A 20,147-nucleotide genomic window follows, 5' to 3' on the forward strand; every position below is an offset into this window, starting at 1 on the left:
GAGAAATACCTGTGAGACAATCTATTTTACTGAACTTGCCTTTTTCCCAGGGTGTGTTTATGGGATGTTACTGTATTAGAACAGTTAATTGGTAGTCATGAATATATCTAATTATTTTGTTAAGAATTTTGATAAAGTTACAGTTAAGCTAGTTCTTTTTATTTTATCTGTATTTTAACGGCAGTGTAAAAATGAAGTATGTTTTGCTGAAGTTTGAGTAGGTTGACCAATCGAATACATCTGGAACTCAACACCTTACACTTACCTTTAAATAAGACAAGGTTAGGGTCTCGACTATCTCCTAAATATATTTTTAGGGGGTTTGGTCGGGGGCATAACAATTTCAGAAGTCAGACAACACCAGGTTATAGTCCAACAGGTTAATTTGAAATTACAAGCTTTCAAAGCGCTGCTCCTTTGTCAGATGAAGTCTGATGAAGGGGCAACACTCCAAAAGTTTGTGATTTCAAATAAACTTGTTGAACTATAACCTGGCTTCATCTGACTTCTGACCTTGTCCACCCTGGTCGAATACTGGCACCTCCACATCATGCATAATAATTTGTTTAGCTGACTTCCAAAGAGTACAAAGGGGGATGGGTTTGCTCTGAGCAGAGCTGACTTATTTTCTGCTATTAACACTAACTCTACATCCATATCTCTCTGCTACATCCACACGCACACCATTTGCCTCTTGCACTAGGCATACTTACCATCTGCTCTATTTTCTCCTTCTTCCCATTTACAATAAGAAACATCACTTTTCCAGCCCTCTTCAATTCCAAAGATGAGTCCTCCCAGACAAGAAATGTTAACTCTTTGCACAGACATTGCCAGAAGTGCTGAGCTATTCCAGCACTCTGTTTTTAAAAGGAGACATTTACATGGGCTGTCGAAAAAATACAAACAAGGTCTAGTGGGAGACAATGGTATGTTGGTTGGCTGAGTTTACAAAATGTAAAAAGGGTTTTCTGGGACAGTAGGTTCTTGGTAGGTATGAGGCAGATACATGTTACATTGCATTCTGGGAATAAACCTATCAAGAGAAGGATCTCAGTCTACTTTCATACTTTACTGTCTGGCTCAGATCCATTAAACAAGTTTGACACTGGAGCAGAACCTTTCTCTTTAAGTTGCACCAGGCCTGAACCCGTCAACACAACTTAGGTCCAGTGCCTTATCATTAATCTCTAAGTCCCACATACGCATGCCCAGTTTAGTCTCTGAGTTTAATTCTGTCACAATGAGAGTCAGAGGGCAACTTGAGTTACAGCTGAGTACCACTGACTATATATAGAAATCAGTGCCTTTTTTTTTGTGCGTGTTGATTACAGATTGTAAAAAAGCCATCTTTAGCCATGCATTTAAAGGAAGTTTCAATGATGATTTGGGCTTTGCATGTGCTTGTTGTGCTTATCAGTTTAAATTCCTGTAGCAACTGATGGAGGATAACAGTACAGTTGACACGCCAAGAGATTGTCTCTCTGGGACTGTAGACACCCTCCATTTACCAGAACTTTTCTTCAATGCCCTACTGAAGATGTAGCATTATCCATATGGGATTCCGTAGCAGGAGTGCCCTATGTGCATTTCTCCTCAGGCAGTCTAACCCTTGATATATGTTTAGCTTGAAATGAATATGATGAAGAATTTGTGTGTGTTCCTTCACTGCTGGCCACAAAGACAAACACCAACGACAATAAGTCAAAATGCACTAAAAGTTGGGGTACCAGTTCTCCTTGATCCTATGTGCAAGTTGTGTTTTAACAGTGGTTAGCACTGCTGCCTCACAGCGCCAGGGACCTGGTTTTGATTCCAACCTTGGGCGATTGTCTGTGTGGAGTTTGTATATTCTTCCTGTGCCTGCGTAGGTTTCTTTCGGGTGCTCTGGTTTATTCCCACAGTCCAAGGATGTGCAGGTTAGGTGGATTGGTCATACTAAATTGTCCATAGTGTCCAGGGGTGTGCAGGCTAGGTTGTTTAACTGTGGTAAATGTGGGGTAATGGGGATGGGGTAGGATTCTCTTTGGAGGGTTGATGCAGACTTAATGGGTCAAATGGCCTCTCTCTGAACTGTACAGATTCTTAGAAATTCTACATTTTCAAGTTGTAAACACCGCTTTCAGTCAGGTGACAAACAACCTAAACCAATCTATTTATGGCATGCCAGATTAAATCAATGGTGTTGACCCGGTTAGTGTAAGGCAGAGTCAGTGAAATTCCATGTTCTGTCCATAATGTTTGAGAATGCTGATCTTAAAATACTAATGAGACAATGGACCTACGTCATAAAAGAACAAGTCAGACCAGATTCTTTTGCCTTTCCAGCGACCACGTGAGAAAACATGTGTACAAGGATTGAGTAAGAAAGTATAATGGTACAAACATTAAATGAGCTTAAAAATGTGTTGCTGGAAAAGCGCAGCAGGTCAGGCAGCATCAAAGGAGCAGGAGAATCAATGTTTCGGGCATAAGCCCTTCTTCAGGAATCATTAAATGAGAACATGTTTGATTTGGACTCCTTCCTTAGTCACATAGTGTAGCCACCTAGCGAAGAATACAAGAATAGAAACAGAATACTAAGCTCTTTTGTGTCTACCCCACCATTTAATTAAATCATTGCCAGTCTGGGAATTTTTGGAGGAGATAGTTTCAGCCTTCCACCATTGTTTGTGTGAAGAAACTTTTTCCTGAGTACCTGTGCTGCATTTTTAATGTTATTCCATTTAAGCTCCACTACAATCTGAGGGACTCCGCGACCAGGGAAAATTTGTTTCTCCACTATCGCTCTTTTATTTACCTTGGAACACCTCAATTACATTGTCCCTCATTTTCTAATACTCAACAGAACATAGACCTAATCTTTGCAAACTTCTGTGATAACTCTGGTGAATCGGTACTGCATCCTTTCCACCATGTTATTCTGGTGTGGGAATGGAATTCCACACTAAATGGACCCTGGATTGACACATGGTCCCTTTAGCGTTCCACCCAAATTGAGTTTCTTGCATGTGGACAAAGCCACAGATGAAGGAACAAAATTTAGGCATTTAAAAGAAAACACAAATGGGAGCTTGTTTTAAGATGAGGGGAGAAAATTTAAAAGGGATCTGTGGGACAACTCTTTCACGCAGAGGGTGGTGCGTGCATGAGGCAAGCTGCCTGAGGAAGTGGTAGAGCTGGATAAAATTGCAACTTTTAAAAGACATTTGGACAGCTCCATGAATAGGAAAGGTTTACAGGGATAACAGAGGCAAATGTGGCCAGTTCAGGTTATGAAACTTGGTCGATATGAACAAGTCGGGCTGAAGGGTCTGTTTCCATGCAGTATAACTCGGTGACTAAGTCGAGGATAACATTGTTGGGGCTGGAATAAGTCTATTGACTGAAGAAAATAAAACCTTCCATTCTCAAAGGGTAGCCAAAAGGTTGAATAGTGTTTTATCAATAATATGGTGGATAACTTTGAAACAAGGACTGGATGACTATCTGATGAGAAATGAGGTTGATGGTTGTACGCGGATAAAGATTAAATTGCTCTGAAACAGATCATTCAATATTCAATAGGAATATAATCTGCAGAATCAGGTAGGGTTGAATCATGCAGATTGTAGTGGAGCTTAAATTAATTATTGTTTTATTGAACAGTTATAAAGTTAGTTGTATTTTTCTATCAGTTTTACCTGTGATTATTAAACTCCCCCGGGAGATTAAATGAATTAGGAAAAGTTCATTTCATTGCCTTAGTTGATTGCACCTGCTGGGAGGAGTGGATTGTTGGGTTAAGTGGGCTTTCCTTAGTTTACAATGCTTGTTTTAAGTAGAAGATGATGTAAGTTTAGGTTGTGATCTCATTCTCTTGCTGTCGCAATTTCTTTGTCTCTCACAGTGCCCATAGAACACAGCAACAGGAGGAGGCCATTTGGCCCTTCAAGCCTGACCTGCACTTCATTATGATCACGACTGATCATTCAACTCTACCTGTTTCCACTTTCTCCACATACCCTTTAACCCCTTTAGCCCTGGGAACCATATCAACTCCTTCTTGAAAATATTCAGTGTTTTGAACTCAACTTCTTTCTGTGCTTCTCTGGATGAAGAAAAGTCTCCTCATCTGTGTCCGAAAATGGCCCACCCCATTTCCTAAAACTGTGACCCCTGGTTCTAGAATGTAAATACGTGTTACATACGCACATTGTGACACCCATAGATTGGCATGGTAATGCCATGATTTCCGTGGCATTACATAAAGGAAATGAACAGTATAGTCCTCAAGTGCAATTGGGTGAGAAAGCACTGGATAATTAGACCTGTGTATACAGACCTAATGTGCTCCAAATTTTCAAACCTATTTTTAGATGAAAGGAATGACTTAGAAAACAGAGCAGTAGAGATTAGATGAATGTGTTAAATTGCTAATCATTCATTTGCTGAAGTAGGAAGCAGGAGAATGACCTCTACAATTATTTAAATGTAATTTTGTAGTTCAAAACAAACTTCAATCTGTTCTCTCTCCCCTTCCTAACTAACTCCTCTTACTGTCACAGCCCCTTTTTTATTTGCATTCCCATCACCGTATGTCCTATGTTACAAATTAAACAGCTAACAAGCATGACCCATTGGGGGCCGAACACTAACAACAAATATAGGGGACGGTGGGAACAAAATTAAAATAGACCCAAAATGCTAGGAGCACTCAACAGGTCAGGCAGCATCTGGGGGAACAGTCAACCCTTAAAACTCTAAGGTGTTCGTGATAAATGGTTTTTAGTCAAGTACATTATGGAGCTGGATAAAAAGTCAGAGCAAGGTCAGGAGCAAGAGAGGAAAGGTATATGCTTAGATGAAGGAAGAGGAGCTAAATAATAAAATATTACAATGGCACAGAATAAAGTTGAAACTGGGACAGATAGAGAAGCAGAGGGTGGACCCAGAGGGTGTCTGAATGGTTACAGCAGAGCGAGGAATGGAACTAGGAAAATCTAGCAAACAGGACAAGGCTAACAATGGCTCAGGAAGATGGTGGAAACAAGGCAGGTAGATTCAGAATTGTAGGAGTAAATTACTGCAAATTCTGGAACCTGTACTGAAAACATTGGAGCATCCATGGAGAGAGAGCATGGAGTTTTGAGTTGAGGTGACTCCTCATCCAAGCAGAGTTGTAGAACATCTTGGTGCATTTAAAGCCAACCTCATGTGTCACAAATGCAAATCAGAATGGGACCAGAACTGTAGACATTACAATTAAGATTGCAATTTAGTCGTGTTTAGGAAAAGTGATTATATACCGAGGACACAAAGCATTGCTTTCAGGGTTTCCCTGCGCCTGTTAAGGAGACTGCAGTTTTGGACTCCTGGTTAAAGGACAGGCTGGAATGAAGTTCAGAAATTGACCTCATTTAGGACTTTGTCATGTTACTCAGCGTAAATTTCAGAACATTTTAATCCGTACAGAAGCAAATAGGATGTATCAGAAGAAACTCACCTTGCAACAACAGAAATGAAAATCAACAGACCTTGCAATACATTAGTTGATCAGATTTGTAATACAGGGCATGTAAAAATATACACTATTTATTGAGAAAATTCACTCTGACGAAATATTGCCATTAACGATTGGTATCATAGACTAAAGGAAAGCTGAAATTTCGGGTGATGGCAAGCACATGTTTTAACTTGGTTTTGTTCCCGTTGGTTTCAGGTTTGCCTGCTACTCCATTCGGACAATGGATGAGAATTATTGTCGGTCACAAAAGCATATTGACAGACTTAATACAGTCACGTGGTATTCCTTTGTCCATCACTCAGTAGGGATGTTCGCCCATTGAAGGTAAATGACTTTTTGTCCTCTGTCAGCTAAGGCTGCAGTGGGTTGACACGCTATTTGACCACAAGAGGCATTACAGATGCAGGAGATCAGAATCGATTAGTGTGGTGCTGGAAAAACGCAGCCAGACTGGCACATCTGAGGAGCGGGGATGGTTGACATTTTGGGCATAAGCTCTTCATAATTCCTGACGAAGGGCCTATGCTCGAAATGTCGATTCTCCTGCTCCTCCGATGCTGCCTGACCAGTTGCGCTTTTCCAGCACCACACTCTTTGATCACAGCAGAACTGAATCCAGTATTCCCTTGTCTGACACAATGTAACATCCCATTCCTGCCTAATCAGGGAGTTTCATTATTGGAGAGGCTGGTGAAATAACTGAAACATGCTTAATTGTAGGAAAGACAATGGGCCGGCAAAGTTTTCCCATTGCTACTTCCTTGTTCCAGTTCTTTTCTCTTCAAACTGGCAATCGAAGGAAACAATTACAATCCAAAGATGGAAAACTGATAGCGCACAAAACAGAACAAATCGCAATATAATCTCTCAATAGATACCTGAGTACAGTTTTTATATTATTATCAGACACATGCATATCCAAACATGAAGACCTTCGAATACAATAAACCTGAGATACAAATCATTCCCTTCAAAGCAAAGACCACTACTGAATATTTTACAAGAAAATGTTTACAAATTTGCATCATAAAATTGAACGTTCTTTGATGTGTCTCTATATTGCTGTTGTATAACTTTATAAAATAGAGTAAATTTGCCAGAAATCATTGTTAAATTATAATTTTTGTTAGCACATAAGCCGGAGCTGATGATGAGTGAGCAACTCCAGAGCTACATACTCGCCAGAATCTGGGACTACATGGTGACAAAAGATTGAATGAAAATGCTGATTTGTACAATTTACAGTGTTGAAGTAAAAGTGTGACCCGAAATCATGCCATGAGGAGGCAGGTTTGCGGATAGGAATGTATGCACGATTTTTGAAAAATATGAGCTATATAGATATCTATCTAAAACTTTGTTCAGAAACCGTCTGTGTCTCCTAAATACAAGGCATCACTGCAATCTAAAATAATCAGAAAAAGCTTGATGTTGAAGATAGAGCAGGTCTATAATTTCTGGGAACAGCCAGCAAAGTACAGTAACATTGTGTTAATGATGCTGTGTGTATCTTCCTCAGTTTTTGAGGTAAGTTTAGCACTTATCTGGGTGCATTTGAATGAACATGTAGGAGATTTCTTTGTGTGTTCTTTTACCAGGCGTATGTCTTTGTTAAAATGGCAGAGCAAGCGATAGTAGTTAAACATATAAAAACTATCAGTCATTAATGATACAACTGTCACAATGATTGGACAACACCAAGATGGCTGATCTGATTGACTCTGACACCATATGTTCTAGAATTATTAGTTGGGAACTGTGACTTTAAAAGGTAACCTAACTGTATCTTGGCAGACCGTAGGGCATGGAGATGATGAGTGATGGTTCAACCTGAGGGTCACCATGTTTCAGGCAAGGGGAGATATTAGGAAGGACAGTACTTCAAGCAATCTCAGACAGTGATGGGAATTGAACCCATGCTGTTGATTGCAAATCAGCCATTCAGCCAACTGAGCTAACTGACTGTCTATTGTGACTTAATAGCACTCATGTTGTTGGGGAAGCTAAAAGGTCTGAAGGCAGGTAAACCACCTGGATCAATGGTCTCCACTACACCGTTCTGAAGGAGATTGTGGAGGCAGTGATGGTGATCTTTCAGGAATCACTGGTGTCAGGGAAATTCCCAGAAGACTGGAAAATGGTTAATGTACACACCTGTTTAAGAAGGGAGGGAGGTAGAAGACAGAAAACTATGGGCCAGTTGGCCTGACTTCAGTCGTTGGTAAGGTTTTAGAATAATTATTCAGGATTAGATTACGAGTACTTGGAAGTACTTGGTAAAACAGTGCTGAGTCAGCACAGCTTCATCAAAGGGAGTCCATCCCTGACAAATCTGTTAGAGTCCTTTGAGGAGGTAATGACCAAGTTAGACTAAGGAGAGCTGGAGGACATGATCTATTTGGATTTTCAGAAGATCGTTGACAAGATTCCGTACAGGAGGCTGAAAAATAAGATCAGAGCCCATGGTGTTCGAGACAAGCTACTGGCTTGGATTGAGGATTGGCTGCCAGCAGAAAGCAGAAGGTGTGGATAACAGGATATTTTTTGAGGTGGCAGCCAGCGACTGGTGGAATTCCGCAGGGATTCAAATTTGGACTATAACTATTCCCATTATACATAAATGATCTAGATGAAGGAATTGAGGGCATTGTTGCTAAGTTTGCGGATAGGTGGAGGGACAGCTAGCATTGAGGAAGCAGGGAGGCTGCAGAAGTTCTTTGACAGGCTAGGAGAGCAGGAAAAAAGAGGCAGATGGAATGAAATGTGGGAAAGTGTGAGGTTATGCACTTGGGTTGGAAGAATAGAGGAGTAGACTATTTTCTGAATGGGGAAAGGCTTTGGAAATCTGAAGCACAAAGGGACTTAGGAGTCCTACTCCAGGATTCTCTTAGAATGAAAATGCAGGTTCAGTTGGCAGTTAGGAAGGCAAATGTGATGTTAGCAGTCATTTTGAGACAGCTTGGATACAAGGGCAGGCTGTATAAGGCTCAGGTCAGACTGCATTTGGAATATTGTGAGCAGTGAGCCCTGTATCTAGGGAACAATGTATTGGCTTTGGAGGGGGTCCAGAGCAGGTTTACAAGAATGATCCCAGGATGATGAGCTTGTCATATGAGGAACGACTGAGGACTCTAGGTGTGTACTCAATGGAGTTTAGAAGGATGAGGGAGGATCTCATTGAAATTTCCAGAATACTGAGGGGCCAGTGCAGAGTGGATGTGGAGAAGGCATTTCCACTGGTAGGAATATGGTGGAAGCAAGGCAGATGGATTTAGAATAGGAAAACATTTTGGGATGTATAAAGCCAACCTTAGAGTGAAGGGATAACTAAGATGAGGAATTTCTTCAGCTAGAGGGTGGGGAATCTGTGGAAATCATTGTAGTAGAAGTCTGTGGAGAAGTCATTGGAAGTACTTAAGACAGAGAAGGATAGGTTCTTGATTGGTAAGGGGATGAAGAGTGAGGGGGAGAAGGCAGGAGTATGGGTATTAGAAACATATCAGCTATGATTAAATGGTGGAGCAGATTTGATGGGCCGAATGGTTTTATACAAGCAACTTTTCATGTTGTGTCAAGTGCTGCGCAAGTAGTCCTGTGATATAAGTGATTTAGTCTGGACCACAGAGACAAGGTTGACATTAGATATGAATAAGAAATAGGTGTTTACATTGTGTCTTCAACACAGAAAAACACCTCATGGGTACTTCAGCATAATATAGGCATTTAGGTGTGATGGGGATTGCTTAGTGGCCTGAAAGGTACTTATGACTGAAGGTGTGAGCATGGAAAGAGTCTTTGGAGGAGGCTTTTGCATTGAGAAAAGCCACAAAGGAAGCAGTCATATAGAGGGATGGTTCTAGAGTGTTGTTGGCTCCACTGGTTGCAGGAATTGAGAAGGCATTCTGTAAAGGATGGTACAGAGGAAGGGGGTTAACAAATGCAGATAAGATGAAGCCATGCAAGAATTTGTAAAGAAGCTTATTTAGCATTTACAAGACACAAGTCAGGAGCTTGGTGAAATATTCTCCACTGATTGGCTGGCACCCCATCCAGCACCTTAAACATTTACTCCCTCCACCATTGATGCACAGTGGTGGCAGAGTGTCTCTGTAAGATGCCATCAGCAACCCAATAAGGTTCCGCCAATATCACTTATCACCTCAACCATCCACGAGGACAAGGACAGAAGATGTACACTAAGCACCATTGTCTACAAGTTCCCTACCAAGCAGCACTTCTTGGTTTGGAACTATATCACCAATCCTTCCCTGTCACTGGTCAAAATCCTGGAACTTCCTCCCTATCAGCACGGTGTATGGATAGAGTGAGTTCAACAAGATACCTCACCACTGCTTCTGAAATGTGTGGATAGTGGTTTATAAACCTCCTAACAGTAGCTGTATTGCAGAACAGAGAATAATGTAACAAATAGCGTCAGAGAGAGCATGGAAACAGACCCTTTGGTCCAACTCATCCATGTTGACTAAATATCCTAAATTAATCTGTTCCATTTGCCAGCACTTGGCCCATATCCCTCTAAACCCTTCCCGTTCCTGTACCCATCCAGATGCCTTTTAAATGTTGAAATTGCCCCAGCCTCCACCACTTCCTCTGCAAGAAGACAATATATTAATTATGGGTGACTTTAACCTGCACGTATTTGGGAAAATCAAACTGGCAGAGGCAGCTCTAAGGAAGAATGCATTGGGTGTATTTGGGATAGTTTTCTGGAACTGAAAATGTGTTGCTGATTAAAGCACAGCAGGTCAGGCAGCATCCAAGGAACAGGAAATTCGACGTTTCGGGCCAGAGCCCTTCATCAGGAACAATATTTCCTCAGAAACAGTGACAATAACGTGGTAAAATTTAGCGTTCGGTTCGAGAGTGAGAAACATCCCATTAAACTTAAATAAGAATAATGAGTATGGAATGAGGGCAGACTTGGCTGGAGAGGACCGGAAAAAGAAATTAGCAGAAAGGAGTAAATGACAGGCATTTAAGACAAGAGTTCAAGGCTGTCTGCAAAGATATATCACAGCGAGGAAAAATTTCATCATGACAACTTTGTTACTAGCTGAGCACCACAGGGATCAGTACTGGGCCAGAGTTATTTACAATAAGTGTTAATGACTTAGACAATGGAAGTGAATACATTATCGCTAAGTTGGCTGATGACACAGAAATAGAAGGCAAGTAGTTGGAATTATGCAAAAAGTCTGGAAAGGGATATAGAAAAGTTGACAGGGTGGGCAAAAACATGGTACACAGAATGTAATATTGGAAAAGGTGACGTTATGCACCTTGGCATGAAGAACAAATACGACTTGGAATGCCAGTGTTGGACAAGGGTGGACAAAGTGAAAATCACACACCAGGTTATAGTGCAACAGGTTTATTTGGAAGCACTAGCTTCCAAAAATAAATGAGGTGAATATGATTTAAATGGAGAAAGAATGCAAAAATGTGCAGCACAGAGTGATTTGGGGATCCTCATGCGAGAATGACACAAAGATAGTATACAAGTTCAGCAGGTAACGGGGAAGGCAAATGGAATGTTGGCCTTTATTCCAAAGGGAATGGAATGTAGAAATAGGAAAGTCTTGTTAAAACTATACAAGGCACCAATCAGAGCACAGCTGGAATACTGTGAACAGTTTTGGTTCCCTTATGCAAGTAAAGATAATCTGGCATACAGTCTCAAGAAGATTTGCTAGATTGATCCCAGGTATGGAGAGAGATTTTTTTTTTAGTGTGGTGAGATTGCATAGGCTGGGCCTGTATTCATTTGAGTTTAGGAGAATGAGAGGTGACCTCATTGAAGCCTGTAAGAAACTTATGAGACTTGATGTGTGAGGTGCAAAGATGCTTCCCTTCTGGGGGAGTCTAAGAACAGAGGCATAATCTCAAAGTAGGGGGTCACCCATTTCAGATGGAGAGTATTTTTTTCTCTAAGTGGGGAGTGAACCTAGTGTATTATTTAACATGGAGAGCTAGTGAGGCTGTGTAGTTAAGCATGTTGAAGGCTAAGATCGACAGATGTTTTCATCAGTAAGAAAGTCATTGTTATAGAGAGAAAGCAGGAAAGCAGAGTTAAGGATTATTGGGTCAGCATGATCTCATTGAATGGTGGAGCAGACACAGTGGGCTGAATGGCCTTCTAAGTGGTTCTATGGTCTTATGGTCAGTGTCAAAAAGGGATGAACAGTAAATGATGGCTTTGCCAGCAATGCCGACATTCCGTGAAATAATTAAAATCAAAATAGTGAACTTGCTATATTGGGGTTAGCAATGGAGGATGAGAAATGAGATGGTGTGTGAATTAGGATATGGTAAATAGAATTGATCTGGTCAACTTTTGGCACGAAGAAATATTGAACAAGCACTGTACATTCATCTCTTTGTAGAAGTAGTTTATGGCACAATATAAGAATACTGATGTGATTGGACTAATTCACATACTAGTACAATGAGATAGAGACGGAGATCCAGCAGATGAAGTGTTATTTAACATTCTGGGGTAGTCTGGTCACCTGCTGTGACTGCCAGGTTGTGTAGGGACCACCTTCTCTTGCCCAGAACCTGTCTCTTGTGCATCCAGGGGCAGTGTGTCAAGGGTAATGCCTCGTCGTTCACCAAACACCCGCTCCTGCAGTTCGATTATGTCATGTCTGATATCAGCCATCATCAGTAAGAGGAAGTCAAATGATCCAGGAGGGCCCTGTAGATAAAACAAAATCCAATACGGTCATCACATGGTCCATCAATAATTTCTTTCCAATCCTATAGCAAACCCTTCTGTACAATTTTGTTCAAGGGAGTATTTTATTTAACTTTCTTCATGCTGTATCTTAAAAATACTTTATGATTGATTGTAAGGGAGAGTAGATCTTTCAGCTGAATGTTGATTTGTTTGTGTGGGAGAGAAGCCAGGATTAGGGGTGACATCAGAAGGTTGGTCAGATTGGAACCACAAGCACTGCACTGGCAGACATGTTGCCTTTAAGACATGGTGCTGAGCTGAGGCCTTTTCTGTCTGTTTGTATGGAGGTAAAACAATTTTGAAAAAGAGCAGCTGGTCTGACCAAAATGTATTTCTCAATCGACATCATAAAAAGTAAAGTAAGCTGGCTTGTGCAAATTGGCTGTTGTATTTCCTACAATACAGCAATATTCAAAAGCATTTAGTCATGGAGACATAGAGCTGTACAGCATGAAAACAGACCCATCGGTCCAACTTCGGGTAAAAAATCTTAGCCTGCTTGGCACACTCTCCTCATTCCTGATGAAGGGCTTATGCCCGAAACGTCGAATTTCCTACTCCTTGGATGCTGCCTAACCTGCTGTGCTTTAACCAGCAACACATTTGCAACCATCGGTCCAACTTGTCAATGCCGACCAGATATCTTAACTTAATCTAGTTCCATTTGCCAATATTTGGCTCATATCCCTTCCTATTGATATACCCATCCAGAGTGTCTTGTAAATTTGGGATTTTTGCTCGCCTTGAAGAACACAATATCAATACAAATCTTTTTTTTCTTTTGAAGTGATTGTGTATTGATAAATTGGCATTTCTACACGGTCTTAGTGAAATTCCAATTTTTTCCTTCTCACCTTGTGTTAACATCGTTGCACGATGTGATAGTGCGTCACCAGCATTGATCGTGTGACACTACTCTTGAAGGTATGGACAAGGTGTGAAATTTAAATTCACTTGTTCTAAAAGCATGCAATAGTTACTTTTCTGCATCAGTCAGATTCAAAATCCCTTGCTTTCCCCTACTTGTTCCAAATTCCATTCTTGTTATCAGTTATCTTGCCAGTTTTGCAGACTTCCTGTGTTGAACATAAAAGCACTTGTGCATGTCAGTAATCTCTGAAGTGTAACATCAAAGTTGCATTAAACTGTAGAGAAAACAAAATATCTCCAGGTGCAGCGGCTGCTGCTTTTGTACAGATGTTCTTGAAAAAGCAGGAACATCGCCAGCCTGCAATATGATGCAAAACAGGGCACGGAAATCCATTTGACACCTTGTTGATAGGGGACTGAGATCGAGGGAACTCACTAACCAGTGATATAGGGGAAGCACAAGCACTAGTGGCTGGATGGGGAGTTTTGCCGATTCCCTTGCTCCCATTGATGAAGCCAAATGAGCCTTTCAGTATGGCTACTTAGGTGCTATTGTCAATAGACAATAGGTGCAGGAGTAGGCCATTCTGCCCTTCGAGCCTGCACCACCCTTCATTATGATCATGGCTGATCATCCTCAATCAGTATCCTGTTACTGCCTTATCTCCATAACCCTTGATTCCACTATCCTTGAGAGCTCTATCCAACTCTTTCTTAAACGAATCTAGAGACTGGGCCTCCACTGCCCTCTGGGGCAAAGCATTTCACACACCCACCACTCTCTGGGTGAAGAAGTTTCTCCTCATCTCTGTCCTAAATGGCCTACCCCTTATTTTTAAGCTGTGTCCTCTGGTTCGGGACTCAGCCATCAGTGGAAACATGTTTCCTGCCTCCAGAGTGTCCAATCCTTTAATAATCTTATACGTCTCAATCAGATCCCTTCTCAGTCTTCTAAACTCAAGGGTATACAAGCCCAGTCGCTCCAATCTTTCAACATAAGATAGTCCCGCCATTCCAGGAATTGACCTTGTGAACCTACACTGCACTCCCTCAATAGCCAGAATGTCTTTCCTCAAATGTGGAGACCAGAGCTGCACACAGTACTCCAGGTGTGGTCTCACCAGGGGCCTGTACAGCTGCAGAAGAACCTCTTTGCTTCTGTACTCAATCTCTCTTGTTATGAAGGCCAGCATGCTATTAGCTTTCTTCACTACCTGCTGTACCTGCATGCTTGCCTTTATTGACCGGTGTACAAGAATGCCCAGATCTCTTTGTACTGCCCCTTTACCTAACTTGACTCCATTTAGGTAGTAATCTGCCTTCCAGTTCTTGCCACCAAATTGGATAACCATACATTTATCCACATTAAACTGCATCTGCCATGCATCTGTCCACTCACCTAACCTGTCCAGGTCACCCTGTAATTTCCTAACATCCTCCTCACATTCCACCCTGCCACCCAGCCTAGTATCATCAGCAAATTTGCTCATACCAATATTAATCCCATCTTCTATATCATTAATATATTTTGTAAAATACTGTGGTCCCAGCACTGATCCCTGCGGTACCCCACTGGTCACCGCCTGCCATTCCGAAAGGGAGCCGTTTATCACTACTCTTTGTTTCCTGTCAGCCAACCAATTTTCAATCCAAGTCAGTACTTTGCCCCCAATACCATGCGCCCTAATTTTGCTCACTAACCTCTATGTGGGACTTTATCAAAGGCTTTCTGAAAGTCCAGTTACACTACATCCACTGGATCTCCCTTGTCCATCTTCAGAGTTACATCCTCAAAAAATTCGAGAAGATTAGTCAAGCATGATTTCCCCTTCATAAATCCATGCTGATTCTGACCTATCCTGTTACTGCTATCCTGATGCATCGTAATTTCATCCTTTATAATTGACTCCAACATCTTTCCCACCACTGAGGTCAGACTAACTGGTCTATAACTTCCTGCTTTCTCTCTCGCTCCTTTCTTAAAAAGTGGTACAACATTAGCCACTCTCCAATCCGCAGGAACTGATCCTGAATCTATCGAACTCTGGAAAATAATCACCAACACATCCATGATTTCTAGAGCCACCTCCTTCAGTACCCTGGGATGTAGACCATCAGGCCACAGGGACTTATCAGCCTTCAGACCTGACAGTCTCTCCAACACCAATTTTAGTCTTAACCATTTCTTTCCCCTTCACATACCTAAAAAAGCTTTTACTATCCTCTTTTATATTTTTGGCCAGTTTACCTTCATACCTAATTTTTTTCTGTGTATTTCCTTCTTAGTAATCCTCTGTTGTTCTTTAAAAGCTTCCCAGTCCTCCGTTTTCCCACTTATCTTTGCTATGTTATACTTTCTCTCTTTTGACTTTATATGTTTCTTAACTTCCCTTGTCAGCCGGCCACCCCTGCCTCCTCATAGGATCTTTCTTCCTTTTTGGAATGAACTGATCCTGCATCTTCTGTATTATACCCAGAAATATCTGCCATTGTTCCTCCACTGTCATCCCTGCTAAGGTATTGCACCATTGAACTTTGGCCAGCTCCTCTCTCATAGCTCCATAGTTCCCTTTATTCAGCTGAAATATTGACACTACCGATTATACCCTCTCCCTTTCAAATTGCAGATTGAAGCTTATTGTATTATGGTCACTACTTCCCAATGGCTCCTTCACTTCGAGGTCCCTGATCAATTCTGGTTCGTTGCACAATACCAGATCCAGAATTGCCTTCTCCCTGGTAGGCTCCAGCACCAGTTGTTCTAAGAATACATCTCTGAGGCACTCCACAAAGTCTCTTGAAGTCCAATACCATCCTGATTCTCCCAGTCTCCCTGAATTTGAAATTCCCCATAGCAACTGTAGTAACATCTTTGTGACAGGCCAATTTCTGCTCCTTATTCAACTTACACCTTACATCCATACTACTGTTTGGGGGCCTGTCGATAACTCCCAAGAGGGTCTTTCTACCCTTAGAATTTCTCAGCTCTATCCATAATGACTCTACATTCCCTGATTCTAGGTCCCCCTGCGCAAGGGACTGAATATCATCCCTTACCAACATGGCCACCCCACCCCCTCTGCCCATCAGTTTGTCCTTACGATAGCACGTATAGGCTTGAATATTCATTTCCCAGGCCCTGTCTGCTTGAAGGCACGTCTCAGTTATCCCCACAATATTGTAGCTGCCAATTTCCAAAAGAGCCTCAAGCTCATCAATCTTATTTCTAATACTTCAATCAGAGGTTGACTGGGATCTTTCAAGCAGTAGAGGCTGCGGAGGACAATACAGCCACCTGGAGGTGGCCTCTTGGTTTCAGGGATATCAGCAGCTTTCTGGCCCTCCCTACCAACTCAGGGTTGAAGCATCTCTAGGCTGTTCTTCAAGGGAGTTCCTCCATCTCGCTCCATCCTCCCTGTTGCCTGCTTTTAGTGGTGACCCAGGTGCAAAGACCTTTCATAACTTCCAATTTGATAAAGTTGGAGAGAAACCCCATTATGGGGTTTCACTTTCTTCATTTAACTGTCCAGCACCTTTTCTAAGAAAAAAAACTATTAGTTCGTGACTTTGCTGGCTGGTTCAGTATTTACTATCCATCCCCAACTGCCCCTTGAGAAGGTGGTGGCAATCCGTGTGGCCTAGATCCGTCTATAGTGCAGTTTGGAGGGGAATTCCAGGAGTTTGTCCCAGCAACTTTGAAGGAACACCATTCAAGTCAGGATGGTGAGTCATTTGGAGGGGAACCTACAGACAGTGACATTCTCATGTACCAGCTGCCCTTGTCCTTCTGGATGGTCATGTATGCAGGTTTGGAATGCACTGTCGAAGGAGCCAGAGTGAATTGTTGTAAAGCATTTCAGTGACACATTGCTGTGACTCTGAATTGGTGCTGAAGGGTGTCCATCAAGCGAGCTTGTCCTGGAAGATTTCAAGCTTCTTCAGATATTGCTGGATCTTCATCCATCCAGTGGAGACTATTCCATCACACTCTTGACTTGTACCTGGAAGATGTTGGACAGGCACTGGAGAGTCAGGAAGTGAGTTATTCACCACACAGTTCCCTGTATCTGGCCTCCTCTCCTGGCCATTGTATTTATACAGCTCACTTTCTAATCAATGGTACCACCCCCATAGTGTTGATGATGGGGAATTCAGTGACGGTGATACCATTGAATGTCAAGGGCAGATGGTCAGATTCTGTCTCATTGGACATCGTCATTTCCTGGCACTTGTGGAGTGCTAATATTACTTGCCACTTATCAGCCCAAGCCCCACTTTGGGAAGCCCTGATGTAGACCTTCTGAGAGAACAGGAATACCCACATGTGTCCCACACAAGCAATAAACATCCACAATGCCTTCACTGTTAATAGGCTGCTGAATGGACCTCTCTAACTTCAAATAATGTTGATCTTGCTTTGTACACCTTCGTGCAACCTTGTATGCCTTGCCCTGGTCAAAGCACCCTATGATTTATATGTCCTTACTTGCTATGATCATGCCTATACTGCTCACAAAGCAAAGCTTTTCACTGTATTTAGGTACATGTGATTACCATAAATCAAATCAAACCATTAAACACTGCACATACAATGCAGAAAGCTGAATGAACTGTCTAATATTTAAATGAAGAGGAGCAGATGCATTAGACGAGAATTAATCTCCACTTGGTGGAGAATTCTCCTCGAGTGCATCGACTGTTTTGAGCCTTTAGTATCTTGCATCAATGTCCTCTTTATTCCCCTTCCTTCTTGCCTTTATGCCTTCCAACACCTCCACTTGTGCCCCCAACACCCTAACAAAGCATCAAGCAACCTTTTGTGTTGTTCTTTTCCTTGTTGAAAACCTGCTCATTCTTTATTTATATCCCTCCAGTTTTTCTAAACTACATTTGTAGTTATTGTGTCTATTCTCTGTAATGGGGAAGTGAGGGCTGCAGATGCTGGAGATCAGAGTCGAGAGTGTGGTGCTGGAAAAGCACAGCAGGTCAGGCAGCATCCAAAGTGCAGGTGATTCTCCTGTTCTTCAGATGCTGCCTGACTTGCTGTGCTTTTCCAACACTACACTCTTGACACTATTCTCTGTTATGCCATTTTTGCATTGTTTGTTCCTTATTTCACAGTGTTTGCAAGTTTTTTTTACCAATTAAATTAAAGAAACAAAACGAATGGGAGGAGATTCTGGAAGTGCAAACAGCAGTTGAGCAATTACGATCAACATTCTCTGGAATTAAACGTACAATCAAACTTGCTCAAGTGCATTTAGGATGAATTAAGTTTTAAGTCTCATTTTGCTTCAGGTCCTCCTGACATAGTGTGTTCTGTATGTTTCCGTCCAGCACAATTGAAGGGCCGAATGATCCTGTTGCTCTGTCCTATCTTTAGCCTTGTGACCTCATCTCACACGGCAAAATGAGAATGTTGCTCACAACCCTGAAACTAAGTAAAACCTGAGTCATTCTGATAATTATGCTGTGTACTGTTGAAAGTGGACAAAAAAAAAGAGCATTCATTGCATTTCTCCTTCCTGTCAATGGCGTCAATGTTAATAAAACAGCAACAATCATCTGTCATAAATGTACTTAAACTGAAGTTTGGGACTCATTCAGTTCAGTTTTTGAACAGGTTCCCAAAAGATTTCCTTCAAACGTCCGTGTGTTCAAAGTTCATTCATTTCTCAGTGCGCTGTTCATTGGTAACCTAGGGATGAATGATGGTATGTTTCTTAAAGGACACACCATGCTGAAAATGTCTAAATCAATCCTCAAAATCAGGTACAAGTTACTTGCTGCTCGAGAAGTTATCAGATTGTCAAATCTGTGTAACGTTTTGGCTCCAGGTTAATCTGCAATTTCTTTCACCTGTAGCAATTAACCTGCGATTGACCTCCACACGAAATGAATGCCTTCCTCTGTTTGCACTTTTAACATGTAGATATTCTATGGTACATAATTAATGCTTTCTGATCTTCTACGCAGATAGATATAAGAACATAACGTAAGAACGAGGAACAGGAGCAGGCCATTCAGCCCCTCGAGCCTGCTTTACCATTCAATATGATCATGGCATGATCTCATCTCTGTCTCAACTCCACTTTCTTGCCCATTTTCTATAACTCTTTAACCTGTTACTAATTAAAAATCCATCTCCTCCTTATGTTTACTAAATGAGCTGGGATCCACCACACTCTGGAGCAGTGAATTCCACAGAGAGAAGTAATTCCCGCTCATCTGCTTTAATTCTGCCATTGCTTAACCTATATCAATGACTTCTCATTCTAGACGTCTATAATTGGTTCAAAAACTAATATTTCCCCGCGCACTCAAGTTATCTTTCTTACTGGTAGTCCGCGTGGTCCTGGATGACCTCTTTCACCCTGGAAAAGATCAGTAAAGGTTCACAAATTAGTTGTTGGTTTTTGGACCAGAGGCATAACAAAGACAATACCTCCCTCTCTTCCACTTACCAGGATTGGCAGCATGTCCTGCTGTGCAAGGTTAGGACTGAATCTGTTTGGATGAACATCCTCTTGAAGGCAGTGCATATCGTCAAATAACAAAGTAAACCCATTTGTAGAGAGCTGGCAAATATGTTTTATGCAAAGGAGTCATGATTGATAGTTGTAGTTGTCAAATTATAGAATCCCTATTGTGTAGAGGCAGGCCATTTGGCCCATCGAGTCCACACCAACCCTTTCAAGAGCATCTTATCCAGATCAATTCCCCTACTCTTTCCCTATAAGCATGTATTTCCCATGACCAATCCACCTAGCCAGCTTTGGACTGTGGGAGGAAATCGGAGCACCCAGAAGAAACCCATGCAAACACAGGGAGAATATGTAAACTCCACACAACTACACAGTTGCCCGAGGAGGTAGAATCAAATCCATATCCTGAGCACTGTGGGGCAGCAGCGCTCACCACTCAGCCACTATGTTGAGAATTTATTTAGAAAATAAAGGAGTGAAAAGAGTAAAGGAGGGAGTGGCACGGTGGCTCAGTGGTTAGCACTGC

At 41.8% G+C, this 20,147-nt stretch overlaps 1 protein-coding gene and 1 long non-coding RNA gene across 3 annotated transcripts in view; one reads left to right on the top strand and one right to left on the bottom strand.

Moving 5' to 3' along the window:
- LOC132834820 (uncharacterized) overlaps positions 1-20,147 on the top strand; it is a 149,487-nt gene that overhangs the window by 20,909 nt on the left and 108,431 nt on the right. Inside the window, exon 3 of the long non-coding RNA XR_009647248.1 lies at positions 5,702-5,830. This is a non-coding gene — a long non-coding RNA (uncharacterized LOC132834820). The remainder of the gene's footprint in view (positions 1-5,701; positions 5,831-20,147) is intronic.
- The window catches only part of LOC132834651 (collagen and calcium-binding EGF domain-containing protein 1-like), a 159,669-nt gene continuing 151,475 nt past the window's right edge, over positions 11,954-20,147 (bottom strand). For both annotated transcript variants that reach the window (XM_060853571.1, XM_060853570.1), the window contains 2 exons: positions 19,475-19,510; positions 11,954-12,224 (listed from right to left, as the gene is read on the bottom strand). In XM_060853571.1, coding sequence (XP_060709554.1) covers positions 12,033-12,224; positions 19,475-19,510 — 228 coding nt within the window. In that variant the 3' untranslated portion in view covers positions 11,954-12,032. The remainder of the gene's footprint in view (positions 12,225-19,474; positions 19,511-20,147) is intronic.

Source organism: Hemiscyllium ocellatum, chromosome 42 (genome assembly GCF_020745735.1).
Source record: "Hemiscyllium ocellatum isolate sHemOce1 chromosome 42, sHemOce1.pat.X.cur, whole genome shotgun sequence".
In the NCBI taxonomy this organism is placed as follows: domain Eukaryota; kingdom Metazoa; phylum Chordata; class Chondrichthyes; order Orectolobiformes; family Hemiscylliidae; genus Hemiscyllium; species Hemiscyllium ocellatum.